Source organism: Mirounga angustirostris, unplaced genomic scaffold (genome assembly GCF_029215605.1).
Source record: "Mirounga angustirostris isolate CCGP_5_RB_7025 unplaced genomic scaffold, mMirAng1.0.hap1 SCAF_9, whole genome shotgun sequence".
Lineage (NCBI taxonomy): Eukaryota > Metazoa > Chordata > Mammalia > Carnivora > Phocidae > Mirounga > Mirounga angustirostris.
The window spans coordinates 96,239,370-96,260,008 of record NW_026991717.1 but is presented as its reverse complement, the minus strand read 5'-3'; the positions used below and the strand labels follow the sequence as shown (position 1 = coordinate 96,260,008).

General features: G+C 47.6%; 1 protein-coding gene across 4 annotated transcripts in view; it reads left to right on the top strand.

The window, feature by feature from the left end:
• VCPKMT (valosin containing protein lysine methyltransferase) overlaps positions 1-20,639 on the top strand; it is a 95,847-nt gene that overhangs the window by 59,151 nt on the left and 16,057 nt on the right. For 2 of the 4 annotated variants that reach the window (XM_064571020.1, XM_064571012.1), the window contains one exon: positions 5,594-10,071. The exons of the other annotated variants lie outside the window; for them this stretch is intronic. In XM_064571020.1, coding sequence (XP_064427090.1) covers positions 5,594-5,671 — 78 coding nt within the window. In that variant the 3' untranslated portion in view covers positions 5,672-10,071. Of the gene's footprint in view, positions 1-5,593; positions 10,072-20,639 lie in introns of those variants that run through there. 4 annotated transcript variants of the gene reach the window in all.

The following is a 20,639-nucleotide window of genomic DNA, read 5'->3' as shown; positions in this document are numbered from 1 at the left end:
GCCAGGTTGTGAAGGCGTTGGGGCCCAAAATTGGTGTGGCCTCTCTTACCGATATTCTATTGGTCAGGCACTTTCAGAGACCAGATTCAAGGAGAGGTAACTTAAGGCACCACCTCTGGTCAGGAGGTGTGTCCAAGAATTTGGGGGCCACATTTAAAGACAGAAACACGACGTTTTTTGAGTGTGAAGTGCATTCCATGAATTCTCTCATTTAACTCTCACAACTCGTAAAGCGTTTTCAAACAAAGAACCAGGCACAGAGGAAATTAAAATTCAGAGAAAGCTAGTGACTTGCTCAAGATCACACAGCACTCTAGCTCCAATGCACCTATGTGCTTAACTACTTCTGTCTGTTGGGTTCCCAACACCTGAGGAAAAGAATCTTCAAGGGGCTGAGACCTTTGAAGTGGGAATCCCAAACTGGGCACTGATGTGGATCGGACCGCCCTGGGCCAGAAGGCATTCACACAGAGCCCACAGCACTCAGGCTATAATGCTCAAGACAGCCGGTTCACCAGAAAAGGATTTGAGATAAGAAAGGCATTGGTGAGGGTTAACTTGCCCACAGAGGCCTCTGTGAGCCTTCTCTTCAGCTGGGCCTCGAAGGGCAGGAAGAATCTGTGTCGTGGAGAGGAATGGAAAAGAAATGCTAAGGTTTTCTTGTAGGTGTTCTCAGGTCCTCAGGCTTGGCTCTTCATTTGCTCCAGGGGAAGCCCCTCTCCCGACGTAGTGCATCAAGATCTCATGTCAGAAGTCTTCCCTTCCTCACATGTCTGCATTTTGGGGACATATAATTTGCCAAAAAGCCATTAAGTTCAACTAAAATAGCTTGGTCTGACTACACACAAAACTTACGCATGGGTTGTGTTAATATATGGTCCCCTCACAGAACACAAAGAACCTTCCTCAACAGGAAACCTCAGTGGCTTATTCTCCCCATGTGAGGGTTGGCTGACAAGGGCAGGGAATAATTTGGCAGAAGGAAAAAAGTTGGAGTTATAACTTAATTCTGGCATGATCATGTGGTTGGAAGGTCAAAACGAAAACCTGCCACATTGCTGTTTGTTCAAAGTTCACTTGGAGAGATTGCATGAGACTCTGATCTTGTAGGTCAGGGCACCAAGGCTGCAGGGCTCTTGAATTTATTTTGTGGTGAGGCTGCTGGGTTTCTGACTGAAGACCTATAGTTAGAGTGTAATTTCCTGCCCTGCTCCCCACAGCATGGGCACAGTCTGCATCACCCAGCTTGTCTCGGGAGAGGGAGATCTGTGGCCACACTTTTCCCAAATCATCCCAACTGGGACCCAAAAAGAAGAGAGTTCGGAGGCCCATCAACTCTCTGAGGAAATATTAAAAAACCTCGGCATTCCCTTCCTTAAAGCCAGGGCATTTTGTCAGTTGGACTGAGCCAAGGGCTGTGCAAAGAGCCTGAGATCTGCTCCCACTGATGAAGATGAAACGGATGTTTAACCTCATGAGTGGTGGGGCTTCAGTCCCTGACCAGCCGAGCATCCAAGGAACCTGGATTCCCCTTGCACACAGTACACTTATACTCAGAGCAAGGCCAGCCTTCAAGGTTGAAGGAGATCTATCCATTTCCAGCAGGCTACTTAAAAAAACATTTTTTTTAAGTCAAGAAATATATGCTCATTGTAGAGCAAGGGCAAACGGCAAAAAAGAGGCAATAAAGAGACAATATTTTAAAAAAGCTGTCTGTGATCCTATTACCAGAGATGATCACGGTTATTGTGGTATATTTCCAGACTTTTTTCTATGCATATATGCGTGTATAGTTATAGGTGCATGCCTGCCATGTTTTTGTTACTTGCTCTTTCTCATGTACATATCATGAAAGTTTGTCATGTCAATAAATACATTTCAATGATATTAAGTGTCTAAAGTTTCTTGCAGAGTTGTATTATTATTTAATGAATCTCATTATTGGAAGTTAATGTTGTTTACCAGATTTTTTTGCTATTATAATCAATACTATAGTGACAATTCTTAATTATTTCCTTTGCTTTTTAAAAGATTTTATTTATTTATTTGAGGGGAGGGCAGAGGGAGAAGCAGCCTCCCCACTGAGCAGGGGGCCTGAAGGGGCTGGATCCCAGGACACCGGGATCATGACCTGAGCTGAGGGCAGATGCTTAATCGACTGAGCCACCCAGGTGCCCCTAATTATTTCCTTTGGCTATATTCCAAAGAATGTAGTTGCTAGGTCAAAGCTTTTGGACATTTTTAAGGATTTTGATATTACATCAGTCTGGATAGGCTAAATGTTGTAGCAGACACCCCCAAAGCTCATTGGCTTAACACAGTAAAGATTTATTTCTCTCTTATATTATAGTTCAATGTAGGTCATCTGGTTGCGGGGTGGAAGGAGCTCTACACAGTCAGCTGGAAATAGGATTTGTTCATATGATAGCTTTCCATTTGCCAGAGACTTGGAGTTCTTCAACGGATCCCCTGATTGCAGCTGATAGGCAAAAGGAGAGGAGAAAATGAGAAGTGGGGGGAAGGGGGAGGGAGGGAGAGAGAGAATGGAGAATTACACAGGTGGTTTTAGGGCCAGGCTTAAAATCGACTCACATCACTTCTGCCCAGTTTCCAATTGTCCGGAATTCGGTCACATGACTGCTCCTAACTGCAACCGTGGGTGGGAAATGCAGTTTTCCTGTGTGTCCTGGAAGCAAACAGAGTCTGGTGAATGCAAAGCATTGTCTCTGCCTCAAACATACATTACTAAGCTGCCAACCAACCAGATTTTTCCAGTTGATATTCCCACCAGCAGAGTATGAGAATTCCTATTTCCCTACACCCTCAGTAATTAAAAGGAAGACAATTTTTGTGTTCTGTTTTCTGTAGATCTGCATATGGCATTGTTGCTTCTCTGCACAACTAGACTCAGAATATCCGTTTCTCTCTTGGGAGATATCTCCCTGAGCTCAGGATTGTACTCTCTGAAAAGCCAGGATCTGCATTCCTGACTGCTTTCAGGAGCAGCCCTCATCCCTATCTCCTAGGCTGGCCTGAGTTTCTGGGCCTTTCTGGGCCTGTTCTTCCCTCTCCCCTTTCCTTCCCTGCTGTGGAGGAAGATGTAACATGCAGGAGCCTGCAACATGGGTGACCTTTACAGGGACTCTGCCCCAAGCCTCTGGCCCCACACATCCCTGAATGCATGACTCATTTAGAGGCATGGGGGAAAAGATTGGCACTCAGCATTTTCTGGGCCATCTCAGGTGGGTTCCAGCTTACAATACATTTTCACAGAAAAAAAGTTCAGAGTATGGAGTTGAGAAGCCAAACTAGCAGCCCATACTGACTTGGCACATTGACCCTGACCAAACCATCTAGTGCCTTGTCCTTAGAACTCAATGTTCCATCAAAATAATCCTTCCTGATGAAATCAGGATGAGTAAACTGCTTAGCAATCAAAAAGGGAAGGCAGTAGAATTGTGCAAAACCTATTCTTGAAGGTCTTCACGTGAACCCCGGTTACTGAACATCCACTCACGTGTGTGAGTTGTGGTTTCTTCCTTGTTTTGAAATTTAGTTTCTAGAAGATAATGTTTTCAAACGGCTTCTTGTTCATGTCTTCCTTAGGGGCTAACAGCTATTGCCTGATGATTGTCTGGCAGGCCAGGCCCCTTGGCAAAGCAAGGTTTCCAGTGAGGTCTTTGCAAAAAGTCTTCCCAAAGTGCCCTTGTTCAGTTCCTCCAAGGAGCTGAGGAGCTGGGCATCAGCAGAGCAGAGAAACGCAAACCAAGCAAGTCACAGGTTTTTCAAGCATGCCAACCTTCTGGTCCTAGGCAGGAAGTATTCCAAAAAACCTTGGAAAGTTCCTATGTTTTCCTAAGAATGAACCGATATCTTGTCTTTCCAAGTTGTATCCTCTGATCCCTCCCTGAGAGACAGCCATGGTCTCTGAGAGGGGATAGTAGCTGGGCCTCCTGGCTGAGTGAATCTGTAAGCTTGGTTTATGACCTAGAAATGGAAACAGGAAGTGGCTTATACATAAATATAAAGAGCACAGGCAAGGAAGGGCTGCAAGAGACTTCTCCTCAGATGATGAGGTGTTCGATAGGCAGAGATGAAAACTGGCATCTTTTCTTTCTTTTTTTGTTCCGGTGATGCCCTCTGGCAGGGCTGGGCCATCTGGGGTGGGATGTCTTCCTGGGGGTGGCAGAAGGGGGACCACTGTTGATCACTAGCTTCTCTCCAGAGTGAGCCCATCTGTGGGACGCCATGGCCCCTTTTCACCTCATCTTTGCAAGTGAATTTGGGTTCTTCGAATGAGTTTTGCCAGGCTTTATAAATGTAAACTCTCAAGAGGGGCTTCCAACAAGAAAAACCGACTTCTAGCAGCTTTTAATAGTTCCCAGAAGGTTCCCTGAGCCCATGGGGGAAGGACTTCCTTGCAATTATGCCGAGATACAAAAATCCACTGTCATCCCTAGATACCTAGCGGGGAGGCATCAGTCCTGCACTGCGCAGGGCCCTGGGGCATTGCAGCTGCACGTGGGGTGGGCAAGGAGGGGAGAGATGTTTGGAGGGCTGACCTCCCTATAGAGGAGGGGCACTGCCTAGAGCTTCCCCACACTCCCCTTTCTGCCTCTCCCAGGGCTGGAGAGCAGCTAGCGGCTGGGCTTGGAGGCTGAGGCCTGGCGTGTGGACTTTGACCAAATCATCCAGTGCTTTGGCCTTAGTACTCAGTGTTCCACCGGAATAATCCTTCCCCAATGAAATCAGGATGACTAAACTCCTCTTAGAGATTCCTACTTCTCTTAGAGGTCGCTGGTTCGGCCACAGCAACCCAGATGTTCGTCTCGGAGCCTCAGAACTACGTTTCCCAGGCTCCACCCCATCCCCCCCACCCTCCATCCCCAAACTCACAGTGGTGAGAACAGAAGGCTCTTTTGTGTTTTTATGCTGTTCCCATAATTCCCAGCACCGAGCTGAGCCCACATATGTCAGTGGATGAATCCTGAAGACCTGAGGCCGAGCAGGGCCTGAGCACTGAGGAGGGTCCCACCCAGGGATGAATCCACCATCAACATATGGCCCCCGAGGACCCTTTCTAGACCAGTTTCTCTGAGGGCAGGCCTGAGGACAACAGCAGCAGAACAATGGATGGGAGTGGAGCTCTTCAAAGGCTGATTCTGGGGGGCGCCTGGGTGGCAGTCAATTAAGCATCCGAACCTTGATTTCAGCTCAGGTCTTGATCTCAGGGTCCTGGGATTGAGCCCTGTGAGGGCTGAGTGAGGAGCCTGCTTGACATTCTCTCCCTCTTCCTCTCCCTCTGCCCCTCCCCCGGCTTGGGAATGCTTGCTGTCTCCTGCTCTCTCTCTCTGAAATAAATAAACCCTGAAAAAAGGTGGGGGTGGGCCCTATATTTGGTCTCCTCTCTAGACCTCCAGAGTCTAAATTTCTCAGAGAAAATCCTGGAAATCCGTTTCTGCAAGCACCCCTTCCCCAGGCTGGCCAGCACAGTAAAATCTAAGAACTTTCCCCTACACCAGTCCTGTCCTCATTTATTATCCTTCTTATGAACATAATTTGTTTTTCAATCTTTTGTGACTTCTGAAAATAGCATCTGAAACAGAGGGATCCACTTTCACGAGGAATGTCACCTGTGGCCCCCACTGACACCCTTGGCTCGCTGATTTGATCGGAGGATGTGAAGGAAGCCCACCCTTGCCCATCAGGCTGCCCATATCTGCTTTTCTGCTGACTTGTCGCCACTAAAGATTCCTCCCCAGCTTTTCCTTCTCTCCTCTGTCTGCAAGAAAATGGGCCTGCTGCTCTTGGAAGCTGGGCTCTCGGAGCCCTTTAGCAGAGGGGTGAGTGAAAGTAAACTTTCCCCGTTCCCCAGCGAAGCAGGAGTGGACTCCCTCGGTGTTTCCACAGAGAAAACACTGACCCAAGGAAATGCATGACGAGTGGAGACGAATGACGTCACAGAGATGTCAGGGAAAGCACCGAACACTCTCAGCACCGCTCACTCCATGGCCCTCTCCCACCACCTCCTCCAGCCCTCCCAGGACACCTCGGCCTCACAACTAAGGCAGCATGTGCCGCTAAAGCGGCTCCCTGAAAAAAAGCAACAAAACCCTCATTTGTAGTATCTGCCAATTTCCACAGTGTAAACACTCCCACCATGGCCAATTCAAGTTACCAATGGTTTACTGCAGGCTCACAACATTTTTGATCTTGCAAACCAGGAGGGGACGACTCCCGCACCCCATCATCAGTCCTACCCCAGAAAATCCCCGAATCACACCAAGGGTGAATATGACTTTCAGCTTCTCAGTCAGAAGGAGAAGTGGTTGAAGTATGATTGGATTGTTATGACTAATATCGCAGGGCTGCATGTGGAAGGACAGGATGCAGGGGGTGATGTTTTGTTTGGCAAATTGGAGATGAGTCTTCATTTCTCAATCTTGGTCTCATCTCTCCCTGGGCTGGGGAATGGGAGGGAGCCCTGTCCACAGAGCTTCTCACCGGCATCACCCGAGGCTCTCTCCCAGGGCTCCCACAGAAGTGCTCTCTCTTTTAAAACCCCATGATCCTAAGCCAGAACACAGAATTCTCCTTCTTTAATTGGATAAGTTTAAAATGGAGGGTTTGGGAGCCATTCTGGATTCTGGGTTCTGCCTTTTGGTTTGGGTGGTGCTGAAATGAACTCCTTCTTTAAAAGCTGGCTTCAGGAAGATTCTGTATCCAAGACCTAAAAGCCTGGACTGATCTTTTCTGCATTTTTAGGGAGTGTTGAGAATGACCAGGAGGTGGGGCAGGTAGTTCCCATAAAGCTGAGTGTGACCGAATTTGCCCGTAGCCTGTGACACCAGAGATAACACAGCCCTTCCTTCCCCTTTAGGGCCTGGGGATGCCATTGGACTGAGTGTAGGATGGTGACCTACTTTTCTTCCCAAAACATGGGGCGGCCAGCTGCATTTTCTGAACTAAAATCACCCACACTGCTCTAGTCTCTGTTCCCCTGCCCTCCTGGGCGTGCTTCTGGCTGGAGCTGGTTTTGTAAAGTGGGGTTTATCATGGGAATCCTCCTCAAAGAGGCTGGTCAGACACCCCCAACCCACATCCCTCCCAGACATCAGTGTGGGTACTCAGGCCACCCAAATCCTGGAAGGTGTACAGCACAGGAGAATCTGGGTTGGCCCTGTCTCAGCCAGGCTGAGTCAGTTAAAGAAAAGGCTCATTGGAAATGGCCTTGAATCTGGGGCTTCTCTAGTATTCTAATCACTCAAAGTCAGTCAGCTAATGAATATTTATTGAAGGTCTATGAAGGGGTTCAGAACAAGCCACCCCCAAATACACCACTTTTAGTGATTATTTTGAGCTGAAGTCACTTGAGAAACAGCAGATCGGGGAAGGGTTCGCTTTTTTACCTAAAAGCAGATCATAAAATTTCCCCCGAGAAAGGTGCCCTCCACCTGTCTCTCACCAGAGACTGGAAGAAGATGCCAAAAAGGCCCTGTGCAAACAAACCTAAGATAACACCTATCTTTAACTAGTTTCCCCCCATATATTTCCTAGTCATTGGCCCACAATTTACTGCCCCTAGTCCAAGCCTCTTTATCTTCTCCCCACAGTGAATTTGGGCTTAACAGCTTTTTCAGGCCCTCATTTTCCTTCTAAAAACTCCTGTGTACATGTAAAAATATGAAATAAAATGTGTATGCTTTTCTCCTGTTAATCTGTCTTACTATGTCAGTTTAATTCTTAGGTCCAGCGACAGAACCTAAAAGGGTAGAGGCAAGTTTTTCCTCTCCTACATCAACTATGGAGATAATGGTGAGCAAGGCAGAGTAAGAGGCTTACCGTCCAGTTTACAAGGAAAGCAGTCCTTACACAAATAACTTGAGATAATTCAATAATGATGTGGGTGCCAAGAGCTTTGAAGGAGAAGCACGAGGTGCAACGAGAGCGTAAGACAGGGGAGGCTATTCAGGCTCAGGGACCCAGAAGGTTCCTGGGGGAATGGAGGCTGAAGCTGAGGCCTGAGGGATGGTTCACATCCAGTGGGATATGAGATCCTCCAGGACAAAGAATTTATGCTTCAGAAACATTCTCTTTTCGAGGGTAAACTTGGGAATTTAGATAGTAACTGTATCCCCTTTATATATAGTGTGGTGGTGGAGACCACTGTTTGCCCCTCAACATTCTTTCTTCTTTTCCTAATAACCAATCCCCAGGTTTTGCTGGGTACATAGCTATCCAGAGAAGATTACATGGCCACTTGGCCAATGAGATGTAGGCAGAAGTAATGTATGGGGTCTCTAAGAAGCCTTTTTTCTGCTACCTGGTATCTGGATGTGATGGCTGGTGGCCTAGCAACCATCAGGAACCATGAGGAGACATGCTAAGGTTGGGGGAACAGTGTATTAAGTGGAGCCTTGTTCCCTGAAGACCATAAGACAGCCCTACCAGCCCTGGCTTGCCTATCTCCAGGTTTCTTTGATGTAAGGAAGAAATAAAGTTCAATTTTTATAAAGCCTTTATTATTTTCAGATTTTCTATTACACAAAGCCAAATACAATCCCAACGGCAACACACAACTTCTTTTCAGCCTAATGAAGAGAACATTTATTTGCACAACCACAAATTACCTAGTTTATAGAAAAGCCTGTAATAATAACAAATCTCTTTTCCTGGCCCCCTTCATCCCCTCCCTGGTCCCCTTGTCCTCCCCTCGCCCCTGTAACCCCTCTCTTTCCTAACTCCCACACCAGAGCTAGGCCTGACCTCAGTGTTTCCAGCTCCATGAATGACAAGCTCACAGCCCAAAGGTTCTTGAGCTCTAGCTACCTTCCCTTAGTGGCTGCCTGACAGGAGTCCTGTTGCAGAGAGTCACACAAAATCTAGGGAGGGAGCCAGCCTTCCAGGCTCCCTCCCATCCTTCTCAAAGGGGTTTAAAGAGTTAGGATAAGTGGGCAAAGCTGAGAACGTGCACCAATTTGGAAAAACCACAGAAATTATTAGAGGCGCTTGAGTGGAACCTCCCTACCCTGAGCTTTTCAAGCAGTGCGGGCTTTAATCAAGCTGTTTCCCCAGCCTCTGGCTAACTGAGTCCAAGAAGTCAAGACTCAAAGGGAGAAGGTCATTGTGACTGGTTATAAAACTCAAGGCTGGTGGGGTGAGTGCAGACCTCGCATGCTGGGTCAGATGAGGTGAGACCTGATGTAAGTTAAATGGTGAAACACACACACACACACACACACAAGGTGAGACCTGATGTAAGTTAAATGGTGAAACACACACACACACACACACACACACACGTTGAAGTCCTAAACCCCACTCTCTCAGAATGTGGCCTTATTTGGAGATAGGGTCTCTATAGAGGGAATCAAGTAAGAAAGAAGTCATTAAGGTAAGTCCTAAAAGGGGAAATTTGGAGACAGGCACACAGAGTGAACACCAAGTGAACGTGAAGGCAGAGACAGGGTGATGTTTCTACAAGCCAAGGATGCCAAAGATCACCAGCAAAGCACAGAGGCTAGGGGAGGGGCAAGGCGGAGATTATCCCTCCCAGCCCTCAGCAGGAACCAACCCCGCCGACAACCCTTTATCTGACTTGTAGCTTCCAGAACCATAAGATTAAAAAATTGCTGTTGTTTAAGCCACCCAGTCTGTGGTACTTTGTTAGGACAGCCCAAGAAAATGAATACAAGGTCCCTTAAGTGCCAGCCAACAGAAGAGTTTGGGGACAGCCACTGGTCTCAGATGATTTCCCTGCTGCCTCATGTCGGGATACGAAGACCTTGAGAACAGCTGAAGTCTCTCTAGGTCATTCCACTTAACAGAGAAACTCAGGTGGGCCTCTCTCTCCCTGCAGACAGCCAGTTGCATACTGAGCGGGGCCAAATCCTTCAGGAGAAGGGCCTTTTCTGCTCACCTGCTGGGAATCGTGAGAAACAAGGACTGATGTTTCCTGGAGAGGGCCGGCTGTGGGTCTGTCTCTCTCTCTTCTATTGTCTACCCATCTCTATCATCTGTTTTGCTTTTGTTTTTTTCCTTTTCTTGGCAGAAAATGTCTAGGGGCGCCTGGGTGGCTCAGTTGTTAAGCGTCTGCCTTCGGCTCAGGTCATGATCTCAGGGTCCTGGGATCAAGCCCCCGCATCGGGCTCCCTGCTCAGTGGGGAGTCTGTTTCTCCCTCTCCCACTCCCCCTGCTTGTGTTCCCTCTCTCCTCTCTCTCTCTCTCTCTCTCTCTCAAATGAATAAATAAAATCTTTAAAAAAAGAAAACCAATGTCTAGATGGGGGGGAAGTAGGGCACTGTCTTGTCAGACCCTAACGAAAGGCTTTCTGTGTTGAACAATTCTTGTGTGTGCACAAACACACCCATGAAAAAGCTGTATGTGGACTCTCCTGCCCCTGTTCCCCCAACCTTGCCTTCCCCTTGGGAGCTTGGAAAGCAGAAAGGACGGGGGACGAGGGACAAAAGCTATCCGAAGGTGCTGTGGAAGCAGGCCAGGGGCCCAAGTGGCCAGCAGCTGGCCCCCCCACATCCACTCTGTGCATCTCACCGGCTGATCTGAGCACATGGGGCATTTTGTTAAGCAGAGTGAGGACTTGCTGCAAGTAAGCGTCTGTCATGTCTTGTTCAGCTGATAGTTCTTCACTTTTATTATTTTCCTCTCACCATAACCAGATGTTAACCCCATTTTTAAGAGGCTGAATCTGAGACCCAGCAATTTACCCAGAGGGATGGCGCTGAATGAGGCCTGGAGACAGCCTGCAGCAGTTCTGAAACGTCCACACTGTGCCCATTGTCCATAGCACGTAAACTATGAAGGTTCCAGAAATTTGTGCTCAGGTGGCATAGAGACAGCTTCCTGGACAAGGAATGTATATTTCCTTTCTCATTTGTTCAGCAGTGATGCTTTCAGTTGATTTTCCAGAGTTGGCTACAAAGAAGATGATGATGATGATAATGAGGCAAAGGTATGTGGACATGGATGGCAAGCCATTCTAGAACGCGTATGGAAGCCTACACTGCATTATGGCAGGCTCCTGGAAGAGACACACGTGCACCTCGCTTTGGGGCCCTTAAGTCTAAATGGGCGGGTCAAACTAAACTCACGTGAAACATCAAGTTAATTGATGTTTCTCTAAACTCAAGATGGTTTTAATTAGGATTTGCTGTTAATAAAAACAGAGGCCCCTCAAATTGTCTCAAGAAAGGAGGGATTGATTGTAAGACCCCATGTGCTTGTCATTGGAAGTGAGAAGGCCAGAGGACTGGCCAGCCCCCCTGTCACCCTGAGGGAGGCCCTGCTTCCTCTGTGGTGTCCCTGCTCCTCTCTCTGACGCCACCTCCTCTGTTCCTGTAGCTTGTGCTCTCTCCTAACCTCAGCTTCCTCAACCAGAGCTTCCACCTGCTCTGACTCTACCTCTCGGCCTCCTTTCAGCCTTAACGACCATCCCAGCTGGTATAGTCCTTCCGTAGTTGGTGGCTGCTTGGTATTCTTTCTGTATTTGATTGGCCGAGCCCCTAGGCTTCTGTGAGCCTGTGTCTTGGCTATCCTTGGGTCACTTGTCGTCCCTGAAGATCCAGTGAACTGTGGCCAGGAGAGTGGATCACAAGACCACCTAGAGGGCCATGGGCAGGTAGGCACCCAAAACAACTCCAGTGTGGGGGGCTACTGATTATAAAGTCAACTAAAGGTCATGGCAAAGAGAAATCACGCTGAGCATGTCCTGTGGCCAACTGTAGCCCCAATCATTTTTTCCTTTTCCTGTGAAAGGCTTACCCATCCCTACCTAGCTAACATCAGACTTGTGCATGTGAGGCTTTTGTCAATGAAAGGTTCAAAGGGATCTATGCCATTTCTAGGCAAAAGTTTCGATGATTGTAGTGTGGTTCACCATGCTCTCTTTTCCCTTTGCATTGGGAACAACATGGCCCCAAACAGGGACTGTCCCATTCAGGTAGGTCCCAGAATGACAACAACTCGGAGCAGAGCCAGAGTGAATGCATGATGACTATATAATGTAAACAAGAAGTCAGCCTTTATTGTGTTAAGCTTGAGCTTTTGGAGTCATTTGTTATAGCAGCATAGCCTAGCCTAGTCTGACGGATAAGAAGATCACGTTGTGTTCAAATAAATGGGAGAGAGAGCACTGGAAGTAAAGAGTGATGAGAACTAGCTCCCTGCTAAGCAAGGAGCCTGATGTGGGACTCGATCCCAGAGCCCTGAGATAGGGACCTGAGCCAAAGGCAGATGCTTAGCTGACTGAGCCACCCAGGCATCCCCCCTTGGTTTATTTTTTTTTCTTTTTTTTTTTTTAAAGATTTTATTTATTTATTTGACAGAGAGACAGAAGAGCACAAGCAGAGGGAGTGGCAGAGGGAGAGGGAGAAGCAGGCTCTGCACTGAGCAGGGAACCCGATGCGGGACTCGATCCCAGGACCCTGAGATCATGACCTGAGCCAAAGGCAGACGCTTAACCATCTGAGCCACTCAGGCGCCCCGGTTTATTTTTTTTAATAAATAAATTTATCCCTTCTTTACTAGCTTATCATAGTTGGGAGTTGGAACCATTTTGAGAGAAGGATGTCCTTTTCAAAATGGAACTTAAGGTAGGGTGGACATCTAGCCAGTGATTTCTAGCAGGCACTTGGGAAGGGGGTCAGGGCTAGAGATAGACACTTGAGAGTCATCAGCAGAGGCGAGAGAGTTGGGTCAGTGAGTTTTTAGAAACTTGTCTTTTGATCTGGAAATGTAGCAGGTTGTGAGAAATGGAACACAGACACCGTGTTAAAGAGACAAAGCGATACCAGACAGAGGAAAGAGGAGGGACTAAAATGAAGACCTTCCAATAGCATCATTGCCCTGCCTTGGTTTTGAAGAAAGCACATATTCACATTTTCTCTTGCTTGGAGGTGTCACCCAAGAACTGACCACTCTCTGAGTTTCCTGTAGAATCTCTCTTCTACCAGAATGGTCTTCCCAGTACCCTAAGATTCCGGAAAAGTACATCCGGAAGTTCCCATGGTGGGATTATCATGATGGTAACAGCATGCGCATTCTTGCGTCTGATCGTCCTTGAGGTAGCAGCCGCTAAGTGAGAAACAATTGCACCCGTTGTTCCTGGTGGCGGAAACTGGCTTCTGGCCCCAACTTCTTCATTTTCTTCTACTTCCTGTCTCTTTAAGAGACTTAAGGAACAGCTGGAGAGATGAGCTTGTTGGCTCACAAACAATAGTTCTGAAAGGGCCTCCAGCCCTCCCCCAGCTGCACCGAATGAACTTGGCATTATTAAGTCCAGTGAGCCACCATGGCATTGTGGAGTGAGCCGAGGGAGCTCTCACTCCCTCCAACTGACCTGGGAGAGGCGGTCAGGCCCACCTCTCTGGCTTGTCTGCTTGAAATGCCTCCTGAAATGAAGGTGCAGCTGTATTCTTGTTGTTTCTTTAAAATAAGAAGCTAGGAAGTTTCCCAGAAGCTCTGAATCTACACTTCAAGGGCAAAAAAAAAAAAAAAGAAAGAAAAAAAAGACATTAACCTAGTTTAGCTGTATTTTAGGAAACAAATTCTGGGCACAGGAAAGCCCGTTATGCTTCCAGCTATAGGTTTTCTGGATAGAAAACAAGACCGAGCTCACTTCTGAGCATATAGGGTAGAGACTGTTGCCTAAGGCCCCTACAGTTTTGGACCCTCCAATAAGAAAGTCTGTCGGAAGGAGCTCTTGTGACAATATTCTCTGGCATGTATGCATTTGTGGGATGCTTTTTGCTCAGGCACCTTTCAAAGAGCTTCTCTTGGATGTGTCTACTGGGCAGGCAGGGCTGGGCTGGTCCGCAGTGGGAGTGACTAGGGGCGGGAAGGACGAGGCCTCTCAAAACACCACACCGAAACTCCATCCCAACCCCTTCCCCAAGAGGGGAAGCCGGAATCACAGGAAATCACCTTTCACTTAAGGGAGAACCCTTAAGTCGCAGAATAGCCACCAAAGAGTAACTCTGATTCTAAAGCTTCGTAAGGTTTGTACATTATGCATCTTCTGTAGTTAGCACTTGCACGCGCCACAGGCTCACAACTTCTATAAAGGGAGCTGGTGCATTCTAGCAGCCCAGCGACTGCAATTCTGTCACTTAGGCCTAGAAAGACAATCCTGCACTACCAAGGCTCTTGCCCCAGGCCTCCAGGGAAGCTTCCTTTTTTTCCTCTGATTTGCCACAGTTTCATCTCTTAAAATAGTGTAGGACAGGGTCTCGTTGACTGGTAAACTGGGATCTGCCTTCATCTCTCTCTCTAGTTCTCTCTCCTCTCTCCTTCCAAGGGGGGAAAAACAGCCAAGAAAAACCCCAGTGTTTTTAATCTACTCCATATAACAAATGACTCTTCAACCTAGCAGCTGAAAGCAGTAGACCTTGATCATCTCACAGGTTCTGTGGATTAGGAATCCATGCATGGCTCGGACGGTGTTTTCGATTCATGGCCTCTCGTGAGGTTGCAGTTAAGCTGTTGGCCAGGCTTCAGCCCCCTGAAAGCTCAGCTGGGGAAGGGTCTGCTTGGGAGCTCAGGCATGTGGTTGTCAGCAGGCCTGAGCTCCTCACTGGTTGTTGGCCAGAGACTTTAGTCCTCACCACGTGAGCCTGTCCTAGCCTGCCTGCCTGCCTGTGGCCGTTGGCTACCCCCAGAGTAGGTGATCTAAGAGAAAGAGGGGAAGAGAGAGCCCAAGGCAAAAGCCACAGATTTTAGAACCTATTCTCAGGAGTGACATCCATCCCATCTGCTCTATTTCATTGGTCATACAGACTACCCTGTGGGAGAAGGGCTACTTGAGGGCATGACTGCCATCTCAGAGGCTGGCCACCACACCGTGTTTGGGCAAGAGAGAAGTAGGGCAGAGGGTCATGTACTGAAAAGGTTAGTGGTATGAACTGGCTAATGAGCGACTCTTCTATTAACCAGTTGAGTGTCCTTCAAAAGTCAGTATCTCTGCATCTCATCTCTGGACCTTTCTTTCCTGTAAAGTCAGGTGCTCAAAATAGCATGATCTTTAAATGCACCATGGTCTGCGATTCTAGTGACTTGAGGTTGGTGAGGGGAAGAGTGGGGAAGGGAAGGAGTGGACAGAGAAAAGAACTTGGGTCTCATGAAACAGCCCCAACACCTGAGCTCTGAGCTGGCTTCAGGCCCCAGGCCCACAGGGGTCCCACAGTTCCACAATCAGGATGGATGCCCAGGTCCCGTCATTTGCTGAGTGAGGAAATGGGAATGGGAAGCTCTAATTTAATAGCTGATGCTCTGTTGCACTGAGGTTTTCAGACCTATTTCTGTGCAGAAGCAAAACAGATAATGGAGGGCACTCTGAGCCTGGGGAGAGGATTCCCCTGGTTTTTAGAGCTGGTACTGGTTTGTGTGTACTTTGATGATGGTTCCTTATTGTCCAAAGTCTTCTCAGAGTGTGTTCAGGGAAGTGGCTTTGGGGACCATCATTGCTTCCCCCCCATCATTGCTTCTTATTTCACAACCTGCCCAGCCATTCTAGACCCTTCTACACAAGGATGATGGACCCACTGGACTTTGGGGAGCATGTCACTCAGTGGAAACCTGGGAACCTTGATGTGAACGCATCTTTGAAAGTCTCTGATGGGGCTGGTCCCACTTGGGGGGAGTTGCCAGCTGAAGGAGCAGGTCCAGGCTTGGCTCGGTCAACTTGCCTCCTTTCTTTGGGTTTAGCACAGGGAAATAGTAGCTCCTCAAAATCAGAGATGCATGGACTTGTATAGTTTTTGAGCCGAAGAACTCACTCTCAGAGATGAGTTATCTACTTCAGTAACAATGTTGGGCATTCCCTGGAAGCTCCCAGGTTTTATGATTACCCATGTAATTTCTTGGCTTGGCTGGTGATGCCTGAGTCATCCCAGGAAACATCCCAGGTGTTTATTCCCAAATGGCGAGATTTAGTCCTCAAGTTTCGAGCTGTTTCTTTGGGAAAGCTTCCAGTTTTGTGGTTCTCATTATAAAATTAGAATCTTGAACAGCTTCAGGAAGCCCCCAGGGCTGAGAGGGAAGTGCCCAAGACTGCCAGACCCACAAGCAAAAGTGGGGGCCGGGCAGGGAGCCTGGGTGGCTCAGTCATTAAACATCTGCCTTCGGCTCAGGTCATGATCTCGGGGTCCTGGGATCGAGCCCCGCATTGGGCTCCCTGCTCCGCGGGAAGCCTGCTTCTCCCTCTCCCATTCTCCCTGCTTGTGTTCCCTCTCTCGCTGTGTCTCTGTCATATAAATAAATAAAATCTTTAAAAAGGGGGGGGGGCTGGGGACAGGAGCAATGGGTTCTGCTTGAGTCGGAGACTAAATGTTAACTCCTCAGCAAAAATTAAAGAAGCCCAGTTAGAGAGCAAGCATTATCTCCAGAGCCAGGCAATACCAATAGTTGCATTCTGCTGCCCTGAGAACATCCTTCCATTTCAGACTCAAAGTCTGGGGGCTGTCTCTGTCATTGGAGTTGGCTTGAATAAAATAAAAGTTGTGCTTCTGTGTTATGAGTCATATGGCTCATGTCTCTTCTGGCCAAGCTCTTCCCAGGATGTAACACTCACCTTCTCTTTCCCTTCCCTCCTCTTCTCTCCCCTTCCCTCATACTCTTTGGTCTCAATAGGACATTGAGTGATTCTAGATTGGGGAGTTCAGAACATTCTTACAATCAGAATCTAAGACTTAGATGGGGTCTTAGAGGCTCTCTAGTTCAACCTTCAACCTCTCCCCTGATTCGGAAATCTTCAAAGGTCTGGCTTCTGACAGACACTTTAGATAGGGACAACAACACTACGGCACCAAGCAACTCCTCTGTGATTGCAGATTCCATTTTCATACTGACCTTCTGACACTGAAATCTGTCTCTTTGAAATTTACTCACAGTGACTCTTATTTTGCCTTCTGAGGCAAACTAAACTATTGCTCCCCCTTCTCTATAGCAGCCCTTCAGCTGTTTGAAGAAAACTGCTGTGAGATAGGGCGATGTTCTAACCAAAGCATACGGGTTGGATCTGGGTTGGGTCCCGGATCTGCCACTTCTGGTTGTGTGTGATTTCGAGAAAGTCCCATCACCCCATCTGCAAACTGTATACGGTGGTGTGTTGGAACCAGCTGCCTCTCACCTCTGCCTTCAGGGATCTCCTGTTGGCCATTTGAAATGAGCCGTGGTGGGAGTATTTACACCAAGGAAAGCAAGTGACAGATGGCATAAATCAGAGCTTTTTATTGACGTATGTTTTGTTTTACCAGCATACCTCTTTCCATAATCTCAACGTAGTTGTAACGACCAAATAAGATAAGGCAAGAAAAAGTCCTTTGTAAACCATAAAGACAATAGAAAAACTAGACATTAGTTATTTTGAAAGACTGCTACAAAATAGCCCCCAGTGAATCACACTCCTGAATTCACACTTTTGTGTCATTATATCAGGACGGGTCTTATGACTTGCTGGGTCCAATAGAATGTGACAAAAATTCTAGTCTCGAGCATCAAGAGCCTTGTAGCATCCACTGTCATGGTCTTACTGTCCTGAGAAACCCTGAAGCCTGGGCTAGCTTCCTTGAGGATGAGAGCCATGTGGAGAAGCAGGTTGAAAGGGCCCAACGAGCAGAGAGGTGGAGCCAGTCTGCAGTCATCCCAGCCGCGGTGACAGTCACGCCAGGGAAGCAATCATGGCTCCTCCAGCCCCAGGCAACCTGCCAGCTGGTGGCAAACGTGTCACTGAGCCCAACCTGCACCATCGCACCACATGGGGCAGAGAAAATCTCTCCAGCCCAGACTGCAGAATCCTGAGCAAATGAATGGTTATTGTTGGGGTTAAGCCACTTAGTTTTAGGTGTGGCTTGTATACAGTGATAGATGGCTTATTATAGTTATTATCATTTCAGGCTCCTCCATGTCTTCTCTTGTCCAAGCTAAACTTTCCCAGATCCTGGATGGCATCCTGGTCTTTCTCTGGCTGGGCTCCCTTTGTCAGTCCTAGGAGAGGGCACAACGCTCACCCCCAGCACTCGGACCATGGAGACGCTGAGGGACATCTGCCCTCTGCGTTCTGGATCCTAGATAATTATCATAGAGGGTAAGCCAGAGCTTTTGGCACTCACAGCTCTCTCTGTGAACTCATTCAAAGCCTTTGCAGTCAACTCCAACCCTCAGGCTGTGAAATGAAGCTCTCCAATGCTGACATCTTTTTTTAAAAAAATCTAAGTACAAGAGTTTATAATCCTTGCCATTGAACTTATTTTTTCACTTTCAACTTATTTCAGCCTTTCAAACTCTGGACTCCAATTTGATTTTAAATTTTGCAAAGACTACAGCATTTCCTTATATACAAACACCCATCCCTATACCCAAACCATGTACATCTAGACTCAGGCTCATCCAAATACACACAGACACACATGAGCATAGCAAAAGGCAGACACTCATTTCAGTGTGTAAAGCAGCTGTGGGGCCTTCCTAACAGTCATGGCCCTTGACGGTCAGCCTTCTGCCCTCCTTCCCAGTCTCATCTCACTGTCACTCCCTGTTTCACTAGCAGAAACCATAGCTCTAACTGAGTTAGCCAAGTAGGGTTTATTTTTTTCAGACAACAAGAAGCTCAGAAGTAGGGAGTCCATGACCAGAGAAGGGGTTCCATGATGCCATTGGAGATCAGGCTTCTTCTATGTTTCTATTCATCCAGTCTTACGGTTTCAAAATGGCTGCTCCACCCCTAAGTGTTGCATATGGCGTCCAGTCAGGGATGGGAGAGGAAGGGAGCAGGGAAAAACACAAAAGACACGAGCCAGGGAGCTTGCTCCTTTTGATCAAGAAAACAACAGCTCTCCTGGAGACCCCACCCAGGAGACATCTAGTTACATTCATTGGCCAGAACTGGGTCACATGGGTCACTCCAGCTATTAGGAAATCTGGGAAGGTGATTATTTGTAACTGGGCACATGGCCACCCCGAAAAAAAGAACTGAGGTTCTGTAAATAAGAAAGAAGGGGAGAGGGCACCTGGGTGGCTCAGTTGGTTAAGCGACTGCCTTCGGCTCAGGTCATGATCCTGGAGTCCCAGGATCAAGTCCCGCATCGGGCTCCCTGCTCAGCGGGGGGTCTGCTTCTCCCTCTGACCCTCCTCCCTCTCATGCTCTCTGTCTCTCATTCCCTCTCTCTCAAATAAATAAATAAAATCTTAAAAAAAAAAAAAAAGAAAGAAGGGGAGAATGAATAATGAGAGGGTTTATATAATAGCAGGGTTTGCCACATTCACCCACATATAATACAAGTTGTCATCTTCGTATACCAGCTTATGTGCCAAGCTTATTGAAAGCTTACTGAAAGATTGCAGAAAATGAGATGTGGTAGCTTGCAAAAAAACAACCAGAAATGCCTCCCGTTCCTGTCCAAGCAACTCTTTTCAATGTGACTTTGACATTCCTCCCATCAAGAGTCTATTTCTCCACACCTTGACTTTGAATCTGAGCTGCTCTTGTGACTTGCTTTGACCAGTAGGATGTGGCAAAAGTGATATTATGGGACTTTCTACCTCATCCCTCTAGAGAACTTTCAGCTTCTAATCCTGTCCTCTTAGAATTCAGTGCTACATAGAGTCTCAGAGTAGCTCTCCTAGGACAGGAGCCCAGCAGGGAGCCAGCACCGACTGCCAGATGTGAGAGTGAGCCACCTGAGCCTGTCCAGCCCCCTTCACGCCTCCAGATGATGCAGCTGCAGAAGGCAGCCCCAGAGACCCCCGGCTGAGCTCAGCCCAAATGACAGGCCCACAGACTCAGGAATAAATAAAATCGTTGTTTTAAGACACTGAGTTTGGGGGTAGACAATGAAAGAGGTCATTCATTTGGGGAGTGCAAGTAGAGTGGATATTTGTGGCGTTCTTGGGTTCTTGGATTGACCCAGACCTGGTTTTCAAACTTTGTTCCTAGGAGCCCTGCATGGAGGCCAAAGTAACTGCTCCCCAAGCCTTCATTTTATCCAGGACAGCTTGCCTTTATCTATTCTGCAGATTTTGATTCTGGGCAAGATTTTATTTCTTAAAAAAGATTGAATAACCACTCAACTGGATCCTAAGTTTCCTTTAACTCCAAAATGTGGTGATCACAGAGTTTTACCTATTGCAAAGTTGCATCCCCCGCCCCCTTCCTGTTCCTTTCCCTTCTTGTATCACTAAGAGCTCTCACGATGAAATGTGGTGGCAATAAATACAAGTGGATATTTGTGGCTCTTAGTGTTCCTTCAGTCCCCTGTACCAAGTGCCCCTTGGCCCCCTCCCCACACCCTCAGTCCATATCCAGCACACGACTCTCTCACTGCCCTTTGCGAGGCTCCTTAACAGGGGGGTCTTGTGTTTGATCCGGAGAAACCGAGGCTAAATTAGGAGAGGTGCCAGAGTCTGCATAAATCTCAGAGGGACACATTAGATATGGTTGCAAGTGAGAGCAGAGAGTTCTGAATGACACTGACCCATGAGAGCCAGGGTGAGAATTAGGCCTTTAATGGCTGCCATTATCTAGAGACTTCCGTGTGCCATGAGCCGTGACTGCTTATCTCACCAAATTCTAAGAACCTGGATAGGTCTTATCTCCCATTTTACAGATGGAAAAACAGATTCAGGGGCAC